At 37.1% G+C, this 18,464-nt stretch overlaps 1 protein-coding gene across 8 annotated transcripts in view; it reads right to left on the minus strand.

The window, feature by feature from the left end:
• Window positions 1–18,464, minus strand: part of MPDZ (multiple PDZ domain crumbs cell polarity complex component) — a 167,994-nt gene that overhangs the window by 80,257 nt on the left and 69,273 nt on the right. For all 8 annotated transcript variants that reach the window (XM_082656131.1, XM_082656130.1, XM_082656134.1 and 5 more), the window contains 6 exons: window positions 18,207–18,295; window positions 8,580–8,763; window positions 7,672–7,743; window positions 4,477–4,586; window positions 2,072–2,218; window positions 925–1,089 (listed from right to left, as the gene is read on the minus strand). In XM_082656131.1, coding sequence (XP_082512257.1) covers window positions 925–1,089; window positions 2,072–2,218; window positions 4,477–4,586; window positions 7,672–7,743; window positions 8,580–8,763; window positions 18,207–18,295 — 767 coding nt within the window. The remainder of the gene's footprint in view (window positions 1–924; window positions 1,090–2,071; window positions 2,219–4,476; window positions 4,587–7,671; window positions 7,744–8,579; window positions 8,764–18,206; window positions 18,296–18,464) is intronic.

The raw sequence follows: 18,464 nt of genomic DNA on the forward strand, positions 1-18,464 counted from the left end.
CAGGACGAGATCTGAAGTCAGATTGGCCTTGGCTTGAAGACTGTCTCTATGATTTTTCATCTGTGTTGCTTTGAGCGGCATTCTTAACCTGGGCTTCACACTTACCCATCTCATAGAATTTTTGAGGATTAAGTGAGGTAACATTTAAAAAGCACTTGGCACAGGGGTTCAAAACATTAGCTTCTTTTAGTAAAAATATACTAAAGTGAATCTGGTTCCACATTAGATAGGAAAAATGTGCTTTTGATGATGAAATGTTAGTTTAAATACTATCGTTGCTTTTTATCAATTATTGCACAGTAGGACCATGGATGCAAATCCGTCCACCTGCTTTATTATAATAATAAATACCATTACACCACATAAAATGTATTTGGATATGTATGGTGCTAGACTGACTTCTACACAATTTGGAATTATGTTTCTTATTCTCCCCTATTCTTACCACGCCTGTGACAAGCGCTGGGCTGGGGAGGTTACATAAAAGTATCTTCTACTACATATGTACCACATACTCACTACTTTCATATTTCAATTTTCTGTTAAGGGGAACGAGTGTCTAATTCATAGGAATAGTGTGAATAAATTATACAAGCACACATGCACAGTAATACCTAATATCATTATATATCATATTTAACCTACAGAGCAACCCTCTAGGATAGGCATCAAGACTCATATTTTACACAGGAGAAAAGTGAGATTCAGAAAGATGAAGTGACTTGCCCAAGGTTGCAGAGCTAGTAAGTGCCAAGCTTGATTCAAACCCACGTCTGTCTGACTCCAAGGTCTATCCCATAAGCCACAGGATTTGTGAGGAAATCAAATATCAAATAAGAGAAAAAAGGCTTAAAATTTTTTAAATAACATTTAACCTTTCCATTATACATTCAGATTAGTCTCCTATATCTGCAAACCTGGTACCTTTTCTGTTAGTTCAATGTCACATAAGTCCAGGCTCTCCAACTCTGACGGGGTGGTGGGTGGCACCGTTCGACGACAGCACACCATTGTCACCTCTATAGGCAGTTCTTTTAAAATAGTCACCACATCCTGGTGATTCTCCCCAAGTAGAGTTATGCCGTTCACCTGTGCAAAAAGAAAAGTGGGCCAAGAAAGAACATTTCCTAACATGGCTACTTTCAAAACCATTTTTTTTATTACATAAATATAAACTGTACTCAGGGGATAACCATGGCTCTGCTGTGCTGAGAACGATAGCTGGATCTGTAGTGGTGTTTCCTAAAACAATCTACACGCAACACTACAGTCTTGTTGGAACTGGACTTCTAAAGCACTCACAGGAAAATCACTAGCTTTCACCCATGTTTCATATGCCAGTGTAATAGTTTGGAAAGGGAGAGTTAATAAAATCATTCCCAAAGGATAAAGGGAAAAGGTGAAGTTTTCTTTAAATGATGTGTTATATCATTATTATATAACATAATGATATGTTATATCATTATATGTTATATCATTATATCAAAATGATATGTTATATCATTTTCTTTAAATGATATATCATAATAATCATTATTATCTTCATTATGAAAAAATGAAGATAGAAAATGGCATATATTATATGCTAGTATGTTATTAAAAGGGGGAGAAGCAAATATATTCAAATTTTCTTACTTATTCATGAAAAATATCTGGAAGATTGCATAGAACCAATGATAAGCAGTTACACCTAATGAAGCGTGACGAGAACTGAGTGGACTGGGACAGAAAAGAGACTTCACTGGAGTATATCTTTGTATTTGTGATTTTGAAACATGTGAATATATTACCTATTCTAAAAAGTGAATGTTTCAAAATTTTTAAAGAAAAGTTTTTATAGTTCTCCGGCCCTAAAACAAACAAACAAACAAACACCACGCAAGGAATTAGGTAAGATCAATGTACATACAGATTGAAATTTCTGCTTTGGCTGGAGTTTTACTTGCCTATCTTTCTCAAGTACACTTTGGAGGAGAAATTTTAAATAAGAACTTACTTATTCACCACATTAAGCCTCCCACAGCCTTTTCAAAATTTTATTTACAAAGGGGAAAATGAAATAGCTGCTTACTTCCAATAGCTCATCTCCACTGAAAAGCTTCCCACTGTGTCCGACAGGACCTTCCGGTAGAACAGATCGGATAAAATGATGGCCCACTGTTGCTTCCAGACTTATCCCCAACCCACTGTTCTCACTGAACTTGCTCACATGGGCCACCTGAAACAAGAAAAATCATCACAATTTTTAATATTCTTTCAGTTATTTTCTTCTCCTGTATGTATTTTATGTTCACTCCCTAAAAGGTCAAGTTTCTTACAAAAGCTTCAAAACCCTTATTGTAAAGCGGCAAACGTTTAGAGCTTTGCCTTGGAAAGAGTGTTGATATCTATCAGTTTATTGAACCAACACAAACCAAAACGAAGTAGCCAGATGCAAGCACCCAAGACACTTTGCAGTGCCTACGGGTGCTGATAACAGATAGAGGGTAGTCAGAGTGACCACAGATAAAATCAAAAGTCTGAGCTCAAACAACAGGATAGAAAAGGCGCATCCTTAGCAGTTCCCGTGTGCCAGGACTGTGCTAACCCCATTACACAGATTATCTCACTTAGTTCTCATAAATAGGTACAATGTCTATCCTTGCTTCCCAAATTGGAAAACAAGGTTCTGAGAGGTTACCTTCAACAGTCACACAGCTACAAAAGTGCTTTGAACCTCAGCAGTCTGAACCTAGAGCCCAGGCTCTGGACCATACACTGTATCAAGGGGACAACACTTGCCTTTAAAAGTGAATCAAAGCTTAAAACAGGAGAATAAACTTTCTATTTCCTACTGTTACACTAAATAATGAAAAATGTTAGGAATTCACCATTTTCACAAAGAGTCCATTCATTATAATATTAAAATCAGAAAGTATACTAAAGATGATCTGCTTTATCCCCTTTATTTTATAGTTAAGGAAACTGAGGGATAAAAGGACTGAGAAAAATGTTGAATTATAAGAGATCTTTTTCAAATCTTAATGATAACAAGCACAGGGTTAATACTAGATGTTGCACTATCTGACTTTGCAATCTAATGCTGGATGAAATCCTTCTACTTCTTAAAATCCAATTTAGGTATCACTTCCTCCGAGCAGCTCTCCAGGTCCCCATTTAAATGTCCATCAATCCTTCTCTCTACTACTCCTCCTGTAACTTCATTTTTGCTGTATAACTACATAGAAAATAATTTGAAGTCCAGATCTATGTCAATATTTACCTGGAGTTTAATGAAGACCTATAAATAGCTTAATTCTTCCTTACTTATAGTAAAATCCCACACTTGACATATTAATGGAAGTGCCACCAAGAGAGCATGTGCACAAAGAGCAGTTAAAAGTCCACGGTCTTGGGTCTGATCTCTGTGAGAAAATGGCTGGTGAAAGGGCGCTCTTCACTATTCAGTTAGCGCCTGAAGGAGTGCAGCCTCAGTTATTCGTGCCAGTCACGCTAACCCCACCCCACAGAAGGAATCTCCCAACTTTCCTTTCCTGCTAAATTAACTACAGTTAAGCTGGACTTTGTTGTATTTTTTCCTTAACTCAATTTAAAATGGTAACAGCAGCTGTACTTACTCAAATCTCATTTGACTGTTAACCATCTTGAGTGTTTAAAAAAAAAACAACTTTGTAATGAGTATTAAAAACTAAGAATACTACTTGGCACAAAGTACTCAATAAATGTTAGTTATTACTTATATTATATGTCATTATCTGTTGTGCTTTATCGCTTCTAATCTACAGTTACTTGAATATTATAAGCAATATGAAAAATTTTACCTAACCTAGTATTTTATTGTTCCTTTGGAAATTCCTGAAAGTTGCTGCTATATACCTAAAGATTCATAATGTGTCTACTTTGTTAAACCTCTTTTTAAAATAGCAGATCACAACTGCTACCCTAGGTATGCAAACCTTTAATAAACAAAATGCTCACTATGGCATAAGTGAAACAAAGAAAAGCATGCAGAATAAAAACCCTCAAGGAGAGTAAAAGCATAAGAGTGATAAGGAAGAAATAGCAAATTACAGTTCTGCACATAGGGCATGATGATTTTTGGTAAATTCTGTCATTCTATTCTGATTCTTTCCACGAATCCTAGGAATAAGAATCAGAAAAACATTTCCTAATATCTAAATAATATATACAACTGTAAGAAATACTGATGAATTATAAGTTCTAAAACTCCCATCTCATTTTTACTTCAGCTCCTTGGTTACTCTCCAACTTGAAATTTTTAAATATCTGAATCAGCACATTTAGGTCTTTGAAAAAAGCCCTTGGCGTTTGTTACTTCTCTAAGACTTGAAAAAACCCCTGGGCGTTTGCTACTTCTCTAAGACTCTTCATGACGGTCATCTTTATTATTGTCAGGAACTTCCTGCTCAAATACAGTTCACAAGTTAGGAAGTTAGGGAGGAGAAGCTAACCCACCACTATTTCATAATTAATGCCCATAATCCTCTGCCACTTGGTCAGCAGGGCAGCTTCCTGTTGTTGAGCATCTTCTGTATCTTCTCTCTCAGCTGACAGTAATGGATACCCTGAAAGAGGTGACACAATTAGTGACATACCACAAAAATCTCCATATCTGAACATTCGGTACCAGGGACACTGTGATCACAACCTGTCATACCAAGTCTGACTGTTCACTCAATACATGAGTTACTCTTATTTCTCTACACATCTTAATAATTCAGTTCAGAAGCCTATCATCTGCATGTTCCAAAACTATTCTCTTTTAAGAGATATCTTTTAGGTCTTAACTATAGTTCCATTAAAGTATTCATATATTGTCTAACTTTTATTTAAAAGAACAAGGACTCCAAGTAGCTCCAGGATTCACTTGGTGGCCCTCTTGTGACTCTATATTAAAAAGTCACACTGCCTTCTATGTTAGTGTATCTCTTTCATTTTCATTTGGTTCTACAGAGTAGAGAAGGGACCATGCTATGACTTAGCAAAAACAAACAAATTAACAAATAATATATGTACCTCCATGTACAATAAGAAAATATAAATAAGAAACAAATGGAAAATGTACATTAAGTTAAAACCCTATGACTGGAATCATACTAATTGGCAAAAAAAGGAACATGAAAAAATAGAAAAGAAAATCACTAAACAAGTTATGTAAACAATACTGAATTAAAACACTTAGCTAAAATAAACTGGTTGAGAAGAATTTTCAAGTCATATTCAAAGATTTCCATGACATCACAGTTTTTACTCATAACGGTTGTCTTCTAAAAAAAAAAAATCTCTACACGCCACTACTCCTTATATTAGATTTTCAATATCACTTTTTAGCATTCAAATTTCAAATTTAAAAGTATTCTAAAATTCAAATTTCTCATTAGCTGCTTCCTTGTTAGTGGAATGAATGAGCTTCCACTCCAGGACTATTTTTCAGGTTTGTTATGTGTCAGATTAATAAAACCATTCTGTTTTCTCTTTGAGAAACTGGAAACAGTAATCGATATATTTCTGGAGACTAGCCCCCCAAAATGAGTGTTTTCTCATTCCAGAGAAGTATGAATGTGCAGCGGTGAACACAGACTACAGGAAACCTTTCAAGCTGATGAAGGTTAGAAAGAGGAGGGTCAGCTAGTCCTACCTCCTCCCATAACCCCATTCTCTGATTCTGTTGTGTTTACACAGGTGGGCAGTGATTCAAGCAGGGTGGGATTTGGAATGGAGAAAGTGGGGAATCTGTAAGCTGCTGATAACAACAGTCTGAAATTTGTATTCATACAACCAACCTACAGTCACAAAACCCTTCATTCTCCCCCTTTCACAAATGCCCCAAGATCAGATTTCAGGCATATTTAAAAAACCATAAAGTCGTCATTTGTAGTAAGGCGGATGGACCTAGAGTCTGTCATACAGAGTGAAGTAAGTCAGAAAGAGAAAAAAAAATACCGTATGCTAACACATATATATGGAATTTTTTAAAAAATGGTCGTGGAGAACCTAGGGGCAGGACGGGAATCAAGATACAGACATAGATAATGGACTTGAGGACACAGGGAGGGGGAAGGGTAAGCTGGGACGAAGTGAGAGAGTGGCATGGACATATATACACTACCAAATGTAAAACAGATAGCTAGTGGGAAGCAGCTGCATAGCACAGGGAGATCAGCTCAGTGCTCTGTGACCACCTAGAGGGGTGGGATAGGGAGTGTGGGAAGGAGATGCAAGAGGGAGGGGATATGGGGATATATGTATAGCTGATTCACTTTGTTTTATATAAAGCAGAAACTAACACACCATTGTGAAGCAATTATACTCCAATAAAGATGTAAAAAATAAATTTTAAAAAAAATTGAAAAATTAAAATTAAAAAAAAAAAAAGTCTAGTCTCCTGACGTTACTGTGAAGTCAAATGATTTGTCCAGGCTCACATTATGAGTCAAATTTCTGTGGAAGAGGCAACATCTTATCCCCTGTCAGAGGACCAGCACTAGAACAGATGCATTAGAATCATTCAGACATTTTTCCTTTACTTTATTTTTAAAAGAATGTAGGACTCCTGATTCTAAGTCTAGACCCTCTCCCACCTAGCCTCCCATACACATATGCACATTCACCAAAGCAAAACAGATGGCTGAGCCTTCAAGACCATCCCCCACACCCATCCCTTCTTACTCTCTCAAGTTTTATGCTTTGAAACATTTTTATCCTGTCCCACTCCTCTGGATATTCATATTATCCTAAATAATTTCTACACCTATGAGTGTAAAACTAGCAAAATGTGACTAAATCCCTGAGAGTCCTACACCTGTCACTCCTGGGATATCACTGCAAACACAAATATCCCTTTAAAATAAAAAAGTTAAATCACAATTTTCAGTAGAAAAAAAATAATGAAAGAGGAACTATTTTAAAGAACTACAAAGCTTCAATCTAATTACTTAGTGAAGGGCAGAATTCTCATAAGGAAGATCAGTCTTGGACTTTGTTCACTGGATTTAACTTATCAAACACCTAAAGCAATATGACAGGTCAGGGAAGCACACAGCATCCAGCCTAAAACAAAGGCAGCAACATTCGGGCATAATTATATACTAAAACTATGCCGCCCTAAAATTTTTGAAACAGTTTGATGAATTCTAGGTATATAGTGAGAGAAACCTCAGAGAGGCTTAATAATTTCTCATGTAATTCCTTTCAAAATTTAAAACTTTCGAAAAATTTAGAAGAAAAAGTCCCCAAAATAAGGATAATTTCATTCCTAAGAGCTTATGCTTTAAAGATTCTCTTGTGTTTATTTAAAAAATCCTTTTAACTTCATTACTGCTTGCTCAAGAAGAGACAACTTGGATCTATCCTAAGAAATAAGGGGAATGAAATAAAGCCATGTATGTAACTGAATGATTCCTAAAGGTTCTGATTTTAAAAAATGTAGAAGAAAAAAAAAGACGGACTCAGCAAGAAAATCTGCCAGCTATAAACTATTTTAATCTACTGGAGCAATTAATCAATCTGTAAATAAGGATTTTCAAGAATCTTTTTTGAGAGTTTTTTTTTTGTAATTTACAATATATCCAGAGAGGTTGAATCACATCTATAAAAATCATTTCTCTAAAAATCAATAAAGAACATAAAAACCCGGCTCCAAGTGTTTACCTTCTTCTTCAATTGGTAATATGCTGGTGTTTCTCCTCAAAGATAAAGAATCTTCATCTTCTTCATAATTTTCTTAAAGATAAGAAAGTTTAGTAGTTATGTCTGTAATATAATCAAGCACTTGAATTTTTCAAACCCCGCTTTATTTGAACACCTAAATGAGAGTTTGCTTTTTGTAGGTAAACTTTTCATCAACCACATGTACTTAAAGTTCTTCTGTTAATGGTACAAAGAAGTAATGAAGTTCTCCTGTGACTTGCTTCCCTCTCTCCTGGTCTGCAATTAGTAGTGTACGGCATAAATACTAGAAAGGTCAACAGTCTGAGAAATAAAACACACTTTCAAACCAACAGCCTGACTTCTAGCAATAAATACTTGCATCAGGGAGCTCCATGAGGATTTCAGTAATTTTCAGACATATCCATGTACAAACAGCTTATGAATGGCATTTCTAAATGTGGAAATAGGAGTCTCATGGTCTACTGACTGAGCTAGCCAAGCCTACACACTGAATTAAAGTTGATTCCTTCAAGGAAAGGGTGGGCATTTAGAAACATTATGGGGGTCACACACATAATCTAGGCAGAACATATTTCCCCCTAAAGAGAAAATGTAGCAATGACATCCAAAAGTAAGGCAAGGACAGAAAGCAAATGACTGCACGTGTTTCCAAATGAGAAGTGGTGACTGAATAAACAGTATAGAAATCTGCTTTATTCGGAAGCCCATTCTATAGTTAATGGATGCATCTCTGGTTCCAGTTAATCTCAACTTTAATAAATTCCCTTTTTACTTGGTTCATAATGAATACTTAAGACAAAAAGTGACTCTTTAAATAATTTCAGAATTAGAAAAAATACAAAATGATGTTAAGAGTCTAACTGAAAACCAGATTCACGTGGCCTTACCTTTGCTTACACTTGCATTAACAGGAGACAAAACTGCATCTTTTGTGATGTCCTCCCGTGACGCGAGCTCAGCGTCCTGCTTTGCTCCTCTCCTCATTAATGTCAGGTGAACAGTCTGTCCTGTGTGTCGCAACACCTCTACTGCTTGTTGATTGGTAAAACCTTGAAGGTTTGTGCCATCTACCTATGATAAGAACAAGACATGTTAAAAATAAAAGGATAGCTGTATTACCAACCCACGAAACACACGGTTACTGCTTGTCAGTGAGAACAAAATTGGGAATGAGTATTCCCCTAGGTGGGGGGATGGGCTAAAACCTGTCTGGGGACCAGTACTGGCTCAGACGCACTGGAATCACGCAGGAGTGTTTCATCTGTTTTAATACAAACTAAGGGGTCTCACTTCCAGAAATTATGAGCCAGCGAGTCTAGAGAGGGGGCCAGGATTCTCCACCTTTTAAAATATTCTTTTATATTTCTTAGGGGAACCTAACGCACAGTCAAGTTTGGAAATCAGTCCTAGGCAGGATACAGAGGTATAGAAGACAGTGAGGAAGTGGCTACTGAGAGTGCTGACGAATTCCGAAATCATACTTACACCGGCTTTAAAAAAAGAAAGATGACAAAACTACCTTCCTTTTTATTTCTTTGCCTCTTCAAAAAATATTTTCCCTTTTTATAGTTCACAAATGACAAAACACTTGATGGTGCCCCTGTGACCTTTCCAAACTACAGATATGATTCCGTCACCCCTCACCCCGGCCTTTCGTAGAACACTCCTTGAGACAATGCTCCAAATTTTTAACATGGCTTAGGATGGCTGTGTCAACCCCACCTCCCATCACCAACCTCATCCTGCGGGATGCTGCCTATTTCTCTGCACTCCAGCCCCAGAGGACCATTTCCGTTTCTCTGACCTGCAGTGCTCCCTTCAGCCGTGAGGTCTTTGCAAGTTCTGTTCCCTCAGTCTAGACTCTCTGGACAGCCTGCTCCAGCCCATGCTCTTTCTTATCTATTTACTAAAACACCCATAAGTACTTTAGATCTCAGTTCAATAGTTATTTCCACAGTTAAGCTATCTTGAGGCCCCTGACTTTAGTCAAAGTCCCCTTTACCATTTCTCCTTCACAGCACTTATCAGAAATTTAATTTTACGTTTTCTGTCGTTATTTGGTTTATTTCTGCATCCTCCAAGAGGACAGGCTCTGTGTGGCATCAAAACACAGTGCTGGGAATTCCCTCACGGTCCAGTGGTTAGGACTCCGCGTTCTCACTGCCAATGGCCTGGGGTTCGATCCCTGGCCAGGGAACTAAGAGCCCACAGGCCATGCGGCCACCAAAACAAACAAATAAACAAACAAAAACACAGTGCTGTTCACACAGTAGATATTCACAAATGAGAAATGAGAAACTGGCTCATATGTCAAAGGTTTATTTGGAAAGCAAATTATATTTTTGAATAAATAAATGCAGATTATAACACCTTATTTTTTTAATACATAAAATTTGAAAACAATTTGGAAAACTGGAACAATAAATTTAATGTTGAAATTCAAAGTCACTGATATTCCTTTTGAATTGTGAAATGACTATAAAATGGCTATTAAGTGTCATGCTTTTCTGAGCACAGTGCTGACCACATTAGGCACTCAAATATTTACTAAATGAATGAGAACTACAATAAAGACCTAGATCAGTGATCTCCAAGATGAAGTACCCTTACTGCAGAGGTTTCTGGAAGAATATAACACACTCTTAATTAAACATATTTTAAATCTCATTTGTTTTACACACACACATATATAATACATACATTAACTATGTATATAAAACAATATATATAATACATATAAAACAACATATATCATATATGAATATATAGAGAGGATAAAAGAGGAAGGAGAAAGGGGTAGTTTATAGATCGATAGATACAGATTTTTTTACCAATGGGGATATTCAGTCAGAAACCTAGAGACCTCTGATCTAAATGATCAATTGGACTTTGGAAGTTACTTAAGTTTTGTACGACACTTTTGAGCTAAATGGCAACTTGCACATAGGTGTCTAACACTCTCCTCTTTCCTCCCACCACCACCTTGTTGATTCCCTCTTGGAAAGACTAGTAAAAATATAATAACAGAGAAAACACCATAACAAAACTGGAAACCATGGAAGAAGACAAGTCCCTATACCAGTAACTTGGAGGAACTTCTATGAGGAATGGTCTGAACATGACGAGATTGAAGGCAGGCCAGCTGGATCTCTAAATTTGAGGGAATAGTTTCTCTCGTCTGTAAGATGAAACTTCAGTAAAATCCAACAACTGCCCTTCATTAAAAGGAGGAAGTCAGGGCTTCCCTGGTGGCGCAGTGGTTGGGAGTCCGCCTGCCGATGCAGGGGACACGGGTTTGTGCCCTGGTCCGGGAGGATCCCACATGCCGCGGAGCGGCTGGGCCCGTGAGCCATGGCCACTGGGCCTGCGCGTCCGGAGCCTGTGCTCCGCAACGGGAGAGGCCACGACAGTGAGAGGTCCGCGTACCACAAAAAAAAAAAAAAAAAAAAAAAAAGAAAGTCAGATGGTACATGTGGACCCTAACCAGTGATTCTAAAAACTACACCAAGTGCTAGAGGTCACACCAAGCTGGGAGCATGGGGCAGCACAGAATTACATATGTGCAGTGAAGTCACACTATGCACACACATGCATACGCACACAACCCCAACTAACTCCTGGTTACACAAAGAAAACAATCTCTTACTATAGAGAGGTAACGTTCCCCATTGTGGTTTCCCGGTTTCCTCTCTATTAATCTACAAGTGAAACTGACTAAATTTAAACTTTCCCCTTCCTTCTTGCTTTGTCAATTCCTGAATTATTTGTACAGAAATCCATCTCAACTCCCTTTTGTACAAGCATAGTTCTCACTGAGATCTCTGAGAATAACTAAAGGTCACAAGAATTGAATACCACAGTCCAAAAGAAGGCAAGTGCCCTGAAGCATCAGTACAAACATCTTCCATCTTTCCTGTCACTGCAGTGAACAGGAAAAAAGGTATTTTCTGAAACTTCCCTTCAAAGGAATTCATAATTCATTATATTGATGGAAGTAGGGATTATACATACAAAGAAGGAACAAGTATCTACCAAAAAAGAAAAAGAAAACTGTTACAGTGAAGGCAGTCAACAGGATTTTAAATACTGCAAAAACAAAGTCAAGGAATGGAAGACAGGAATATGCAATTTTCCCATATTTCAGAGGATAAGAATAAATAGATAAAAATGGTCAGGGAAATAAGACTGAAGACATAATGTGGCTGATCTAGAAAATCAATGTAATTGTGAAAAGAAATACAAGGAGAAGAGAATAATTGAGGAAAATTGAAGAAGAGAATAATTGAGAAGAGAATAATTGAGAAAAAAATAGTTGAGGAAAAAAATAATTGAGGAAAATAATTGAGGAAGTAAAAAAAATAACTGAGGAAAAAAATAATCAAAGAAATGATTAGTAGATAAAGAAATCTGCCTCTATAAATCAGAGGTATATGAAAAACTAGGGGAAAAAAACTAACACCGGGCATATCATGGTTAAATTCTTAGATTTCAAAAATCAAAAGAAAAAAATCTATCAGCATCTAGGCAACAGAGTGAGCAGGTAATCCTTTGTGAAAGAAATTACAAACCCAAAATTTTATATTCAGTGTTAACATATGTGAAAATGGAAATTATGTTTGAGATGCTATGATTATTTATATCCTATATCGTGTTGTGAGATGGCCACCACGCAGAAATTTAAACTAACTGGTCAAGAATTATAATTTGTACACATTTAGGGCATAAATGGGCTGGGTTGTTAGAGATTAGGAAAAATTTAAAGGAGGTTTGTTTTGTTTTTTTCTAGAGAGAAGAGTGTTGTAAGTCCCCACTCCACCTAGATGTTTAGCCTTTGACCACAAGTCAGAAGAGCTGCATCACGTGTTGTAGGGAAGAAGGTAGTAGACTGTGTCTAGCTCTGTAAGGAGGTTAAGGGAGAGGCTGTTTAACTGCTCGGAAAGTGAAGCAAGAGAAAACTATTATGTTGAGAACTGCTCAAAAGCCTAACTCTGTCTGGGCACAGACCAGAAGGGGACCACACACACACACACAGACACACACACAGACACACACAGACACACACACACAAACACACACACACACACGAGACAGCCAGGCTGGAGCCATCTTGAAACCTACCCAAGAGTACTCCTAGGGAATAATGGCACCCCAAAGAGAGAATCTATGGAGCAGAATGCTGAGAAACCAGGGCCAAAGGGAAGAAGAGTCAGTCAGATGAAAAAATCTACCATCTGTCATGGAAAGTTCAAATATCTCCACAAGGATCTCTCAGGAATCCAAGAAGGAACCCTAAATGACAGTCAGTTTTGAATATCCTCCAGGTTCACTCAGTACAAAGCCATCTTACAACAGTGTCAGTCAAGGATGAAGTGTCTTACTGTCTTTTCCTCTCTTCCTTCTCTCACCTTTTACACTGGTAAGAGTCAGAAAGCAAATGAGAAGGTGAGGGAGGAAAAGAAAAGCTAGGTAGGGAAGACATACTGGAGAGTGCATTCTCTATCCCTATGTAAGCCATCAGTTCATAGCAGGCTTCTGGGAGGCCAGGGAGGCAGTCTGAAATTAATTCTTTAGGAAGGGAAATTTTTAATACTAAATTGGGGTTGTATTTGGTGATTTTTGATTGGCCAAAGGCCTTTTACTCTCTAAGAACAATGTAAGTCATGGCACTTGCCTAAGATTTCTTCCAGGGAAAAGGGAAGACCCTTCCCTATAAAAAACTAAAAGAGAGTTGATGACAAAATTTCCAAGGTTGTTTAAGATTATCCCCCCTAAGTCTTCCTTATGCAAAGTCTATGTTATCCCCAGCCAAATCATTCAAGTGTGCAAAGGCAACAGAAGAGGTTATCAGACAGAAAAGGTTCAGAAAGTCTACCAACACATTCTTTCATTTAAAATTTACTAAAAAACACTCTAGCTGACTAAGAGATTAATCAGATTTAAAATTCAACATAAGAAAACAGTGGCAGGGCTTCCCTGGTGGCGCAGTGGTTGAGAGTCCGCCTGCCGATGCAGGGGACACGGGTTTGTGCCCGTCTGGGAAGATCCCACGGATCTCCACGGCATGTGGGATCCTCCCGGACCGGGGCACGAACCCGTGTCCCCTGCATTGGCAGGTGGACTCTCAACCACTGCGCCACCAGGGAAGCCCTTTATGGCTCAATTTTTAAATGCAGTTTCACTAAGAAAAATCGAATGTATATGATTTTTTCTACTAAGTAGCAATAAAGTAGCAATAAAGTAGATTTTTCCTACTTAGTAGCAACAAAGTTCATTATGTAAAGGAAAAAAAACACATTTTTCCCTTTTTTTCAAAACCTGATGACCTGAATTTTAAAATATATTCCTTACACAAATGTCAGAGATGGTAGGTACTAGCACAGAAGAAATTGCTATAATGGAATAACCACGGACTTTTAAACCTAGACGTTGGTTCAAATTTCTCAGTATCTTCATCTGTAATATGAGAATAATGGTACCCACTTTCCCAAAATTACAGCACATGGCACTTTGTACTGGAAAGATGCGCAGAAACTGTTATTATTATTAATAAAGTGAAGAAGTGATTAATAAACATGAAAACCCCAAGCCCTATGGGAGTAGTTTCTGATCAACATAATTACACCCATCATACATATGAGACAAGATCACCAAAACCTAAATCAGGGCTCAGGTCATCTCTGATCCCTCAATATCACAGGAAGAGAGTTAAGAGGTGGCTTCAGACCCAACTGTCCCAGAGACAAAAGTGCTGTGGAACTAGGTGCAATGGCAGTAAACTGCCTATGTGCCATCTCAAGGAGAGATCCAACATCCTCAAAATGTGCAGTGCAGATACCACAATTAACAGGTGCAATTAATAAGGGGAGAAATCCTAGTTAGAACAAATGGAAAAGCCCAGCTCCTTAGCACACTCAATCTAGCTGGCCAAGCCTCCTCCAATGTGGCCTATACCTACACACACATACAAAACTTGGGACTATTAACAAAGTCACAGAATACCAAAGGCAACACTTGATACCTTTCCTTATTTATCAATATATGCTTGTTTAGAATTTTTTTTAAATCAGACGTTAATTCTATACTGCTTTTATCAAGGATCTCTGTATACCAATCTAAAAAAATGAGTATATGATTTTATCTAATGACAAGGTTGGTCAACTTTAAAAAAAAATAGACCTTTTATTAAATAATTCCTATATAGAATACCAATATATAATGTGGGAAAAATAGTCTCTATTCCCCGCCCCGTAATGTCTACAGTGAAACTCTAGGGGTCAACAGAGCACAATTCGTAAAACAGGAATCTTATAACAAAAGAGTTTAATGTTTCAAAATAATACATCCTCAAAATAGTAGGAAATAATTTCTTAATCTTCTCACCATCTCAACAATTACAAAATAAAAACATAGTTCCAAATAGCTGCTGCTAGGACAAAATTGAAAAAAAAAAAATCAAATACAGCAGTTGTGAAAAGGAACTAGTGTGAAGAACTTTCCTACCCGTATCTCAAAAGCCCACAAGATGATGGTATTTTGCACAAAATTAATGCATGATCAAAAGTACTGCATCATGTTCCTTAAAAGTCGAGGTGCTTCCAACTTTGAAGAGAATGTTGCTAAAAATTAAAAATATAACATTGATGACAGCAAAGACAGTGATTTTATTGAAAGCAAGAAAATACTTCAGAAGAAGGGTGCTTCTGCTTTTGAGTCAAAAATTTCCTTTAGCACTGATCTTGCCTAAGCGAAATTATATTTGAGATTCCACTTATATAAGAATGAAAATAATGACAAGCTTGAAAGGAAACTTTTATGAGACTTAAATGTGTAATCATTTCAGACCCTTAATAAATGTCTGCTTAATTAAACTGTACTTATGTGCCATGCATACTATGTATTTTAAATAAACAACTCATTTGGTTTTCCTAAAAATCATACAAGGGAAGTGTCTTTATCCCAATTTTGTAGGTTAAGGAATCTTGCTTCTTGCTAAATGGTTAAACATGGAGTTATATAATCCAGCATTTCCACTCCTAAGTATACACCCAGGAGAAATGAAAACATACTTCCACACAAAAGTTTGTACATGAATGTTCACAGCGGCATTGTCTGTAATAGCCAAAAAGTGGAAACAACTCAAATGTCCATCAACTAATGAATGGATAAATAAAATGTAGTGTGTCTCTACAATGGAATATTATTCAGCTATAAAAAGAAATTAAGGGGCTTCCCTGGTGGCGCAGTGGTTGAGAGTCCGCCTGCCGATGCAGGGGACACGGGTTCATGCCCCGGTCTGGGAAGATCCCACATGCTGCGGAGCAGCTGGGCCCGTGAGCCATGGCCGCTGAGCCTGTGCGTCCGGAGCCTGTGCTCCGCAACGAGAGAGGCCACAACAGTGAGAGGCCCACGTACCGCAAAAAAAAAAAAAAAGAAAAGAAATTAAGAATTGATACATGCTACAACATAGATGAACCTTGAAAACATTATGCTAAGCAAAAGAAGCAAATCACAAAGGACCACCTACTGAATGATTCCATTTACATGAAATGTCCAGAATAGGCAAATCTATTGAGATAGGAAGTAGATTGGTAGTTGTGCAGGGCTGGGAGGATGGAGGAATTAGGGAGTAACTGCTAATGGGATGGGTTTCTTTTAAAGGTTAATGAAAATGTTCTAAAATTGATTGTGATCATGAACGCACAACTGTAAAGATACTAAAAGCTTCTGAATCATACACTTTAAATGGGCAAATTGTATGTTCTGTGAGTTATATCTCAAGAATGCTGGTTTTTAAAAAAGCTTTCTATTAGATTCAAATATATAGTCTGGGGGGCAAGTACATTAGCTATATATTCAATTTTTAATTCTTTATCAGATATGGATTTAGAATATGTATATATTCACTCTCTCCCTCTCCTTTTCCTCCAAAATAAAAAAAAAAGTAAAGTAGTTAAGTTTCATTGTATGTTAAAATAGAGATACAATGGGAAAGCTCTTTCCCAGGATATGACCAGCTTAGGTGGCACGCACAACTTGGTCTTTAGAGCAGATTTCAAGAGGTAAACAGGTGTAGTTAGGAGTTTTATAGAACAAAGGTCAAGAAAAGTCACAGAGTTGCAATGTAGAAGCAAAGAGCAGAGACTGATAAAGGACATCTCTATCTTTCTGTTAAATGTGAAAGAAAACACAAAACATAAAATTTACTCTTATCCATTTTTAAGTATATAGTTCAGTAGTGTTAAGTATATTCATGTTGTTATACGATACATCTCCAGAACATTTTCATCTTGCAAAACTGAAACTATACCCATTGAACAACTTCTCCCCATTTCCTCCTCTAACCAGCCCCTCACAACAACTGTTCTACTTTCTGTTGCTATGACTTTTTGTGCCTGGCTTATTTCACTTAGCATAATGTTCTCAAGGTTTTGTTGTAGAATGTGACAGAATTTCCTTCTTTATAAGACTAAATAATATTTTATTGTATGTATATACCACATTTTGTTTATCCATTCATCTGCAGATGGACCTCTGGGTCACTTACTCATCTTAGCTCTTGTGAATAATGCTGCAGTGAACAAGGACTCTTCTATCTTAACTACTATTAAGATCCCAAGGGGAAAACAGACTTCATTACACATAAACAAATATATATTAAGATAAATCAGCATTCCCCAAAATGTACTCCAAAGAATATAATATATGTTTGAGGGAAGAAAGAACATGATTACAAAAGTTTAGGAACCTCTGAAGTAAAAGAGTTAAACAAGTTTCTTTATTGGGAAACTTCTCAGGTTTTGATTTTTCAATGTGCATTGTGGACCCCTAAGAAATGATATCACAGGCAGTTTTTCCTAAACTTATTTAACCAGAAAGCCCTTGACGCAGGGTCTCTGGGATTCGTGTTCTGAGAAGTAGTTAGGGTAGTCCAGTTTCCACTGAACACTGAACTGAAAGTTGGATTCTTTTTATACTACCTTGAACAGCTATGTGGTCAAAACATACTAATGTTACTAGGATACAATTATGAGCTTGATCTAACCAAGAGGATCTGGCTTTATTTCTTTTATTCCTTTATAGTCTTACAGCTAAAAGGAGCCCTGGTCATGGTGCCAACAAAAATAGTGTCATTCTGAAGCTGATGTAAAAAAATGCACACAACCCAATTTCAGATTCAAGTACACTAAAAGTGATAATGTCTGGTCTTTAGTTTTGGAGCATCTGCAGCTAAAATACAAGTATGATTATTAATGTACCAAAATCATTAAAACCAGAAAGCAGATGTATTAGCAGTTAGTCAAGAAAGTGTCCCACCTTTAGAAAAGGTATCAATAAAGCTTCTATCCAATGCTCTGACTTCCACAAAATAATGAGTAATTGTGATGACAGCTCAAACCACCAAAGCAAGCTTCAATTAGTACAGAGCTACCTGTAGTTCTCAAAACTGCATGAACTAGGAGAATGCATCTCTCAACCATGAAAATTAACAAAGCTGTTATTAAATGTGTACTTACTGCTATAATTTGGTCTCCAATTTGGATTCTTCCATCATGTTCAACAGCACTGCTCTTTGTAATGCTCTTTACAAAGATTCCTGAAGGTTCTAAGATTAGAAATAGGTTTGTTTTTGCTTTGTTTTGCTTTACTATTTACAAAGCACACTCAAACAATACCCATCCTCCATTCTCCAAATATAAAATCCTAATTTTGCACAGATATAAATCAACCAACCACACAAAGAAAACCACTAGTAGAAACTTACGCTACAGAAA

The sequence above is a fragment of the Grampus griseus genome (genome assembly GCF_964374135.1).
Source record: "Grampus griseus genome assembly, chromosome: 6".
Taxonomy (NCBI): domain Eukaryota; kingdom Metazoa; phylum Chordata; class Mammalia; order Artiodactyla; family Delphinidae; genus Grampus; species Grampus griseus.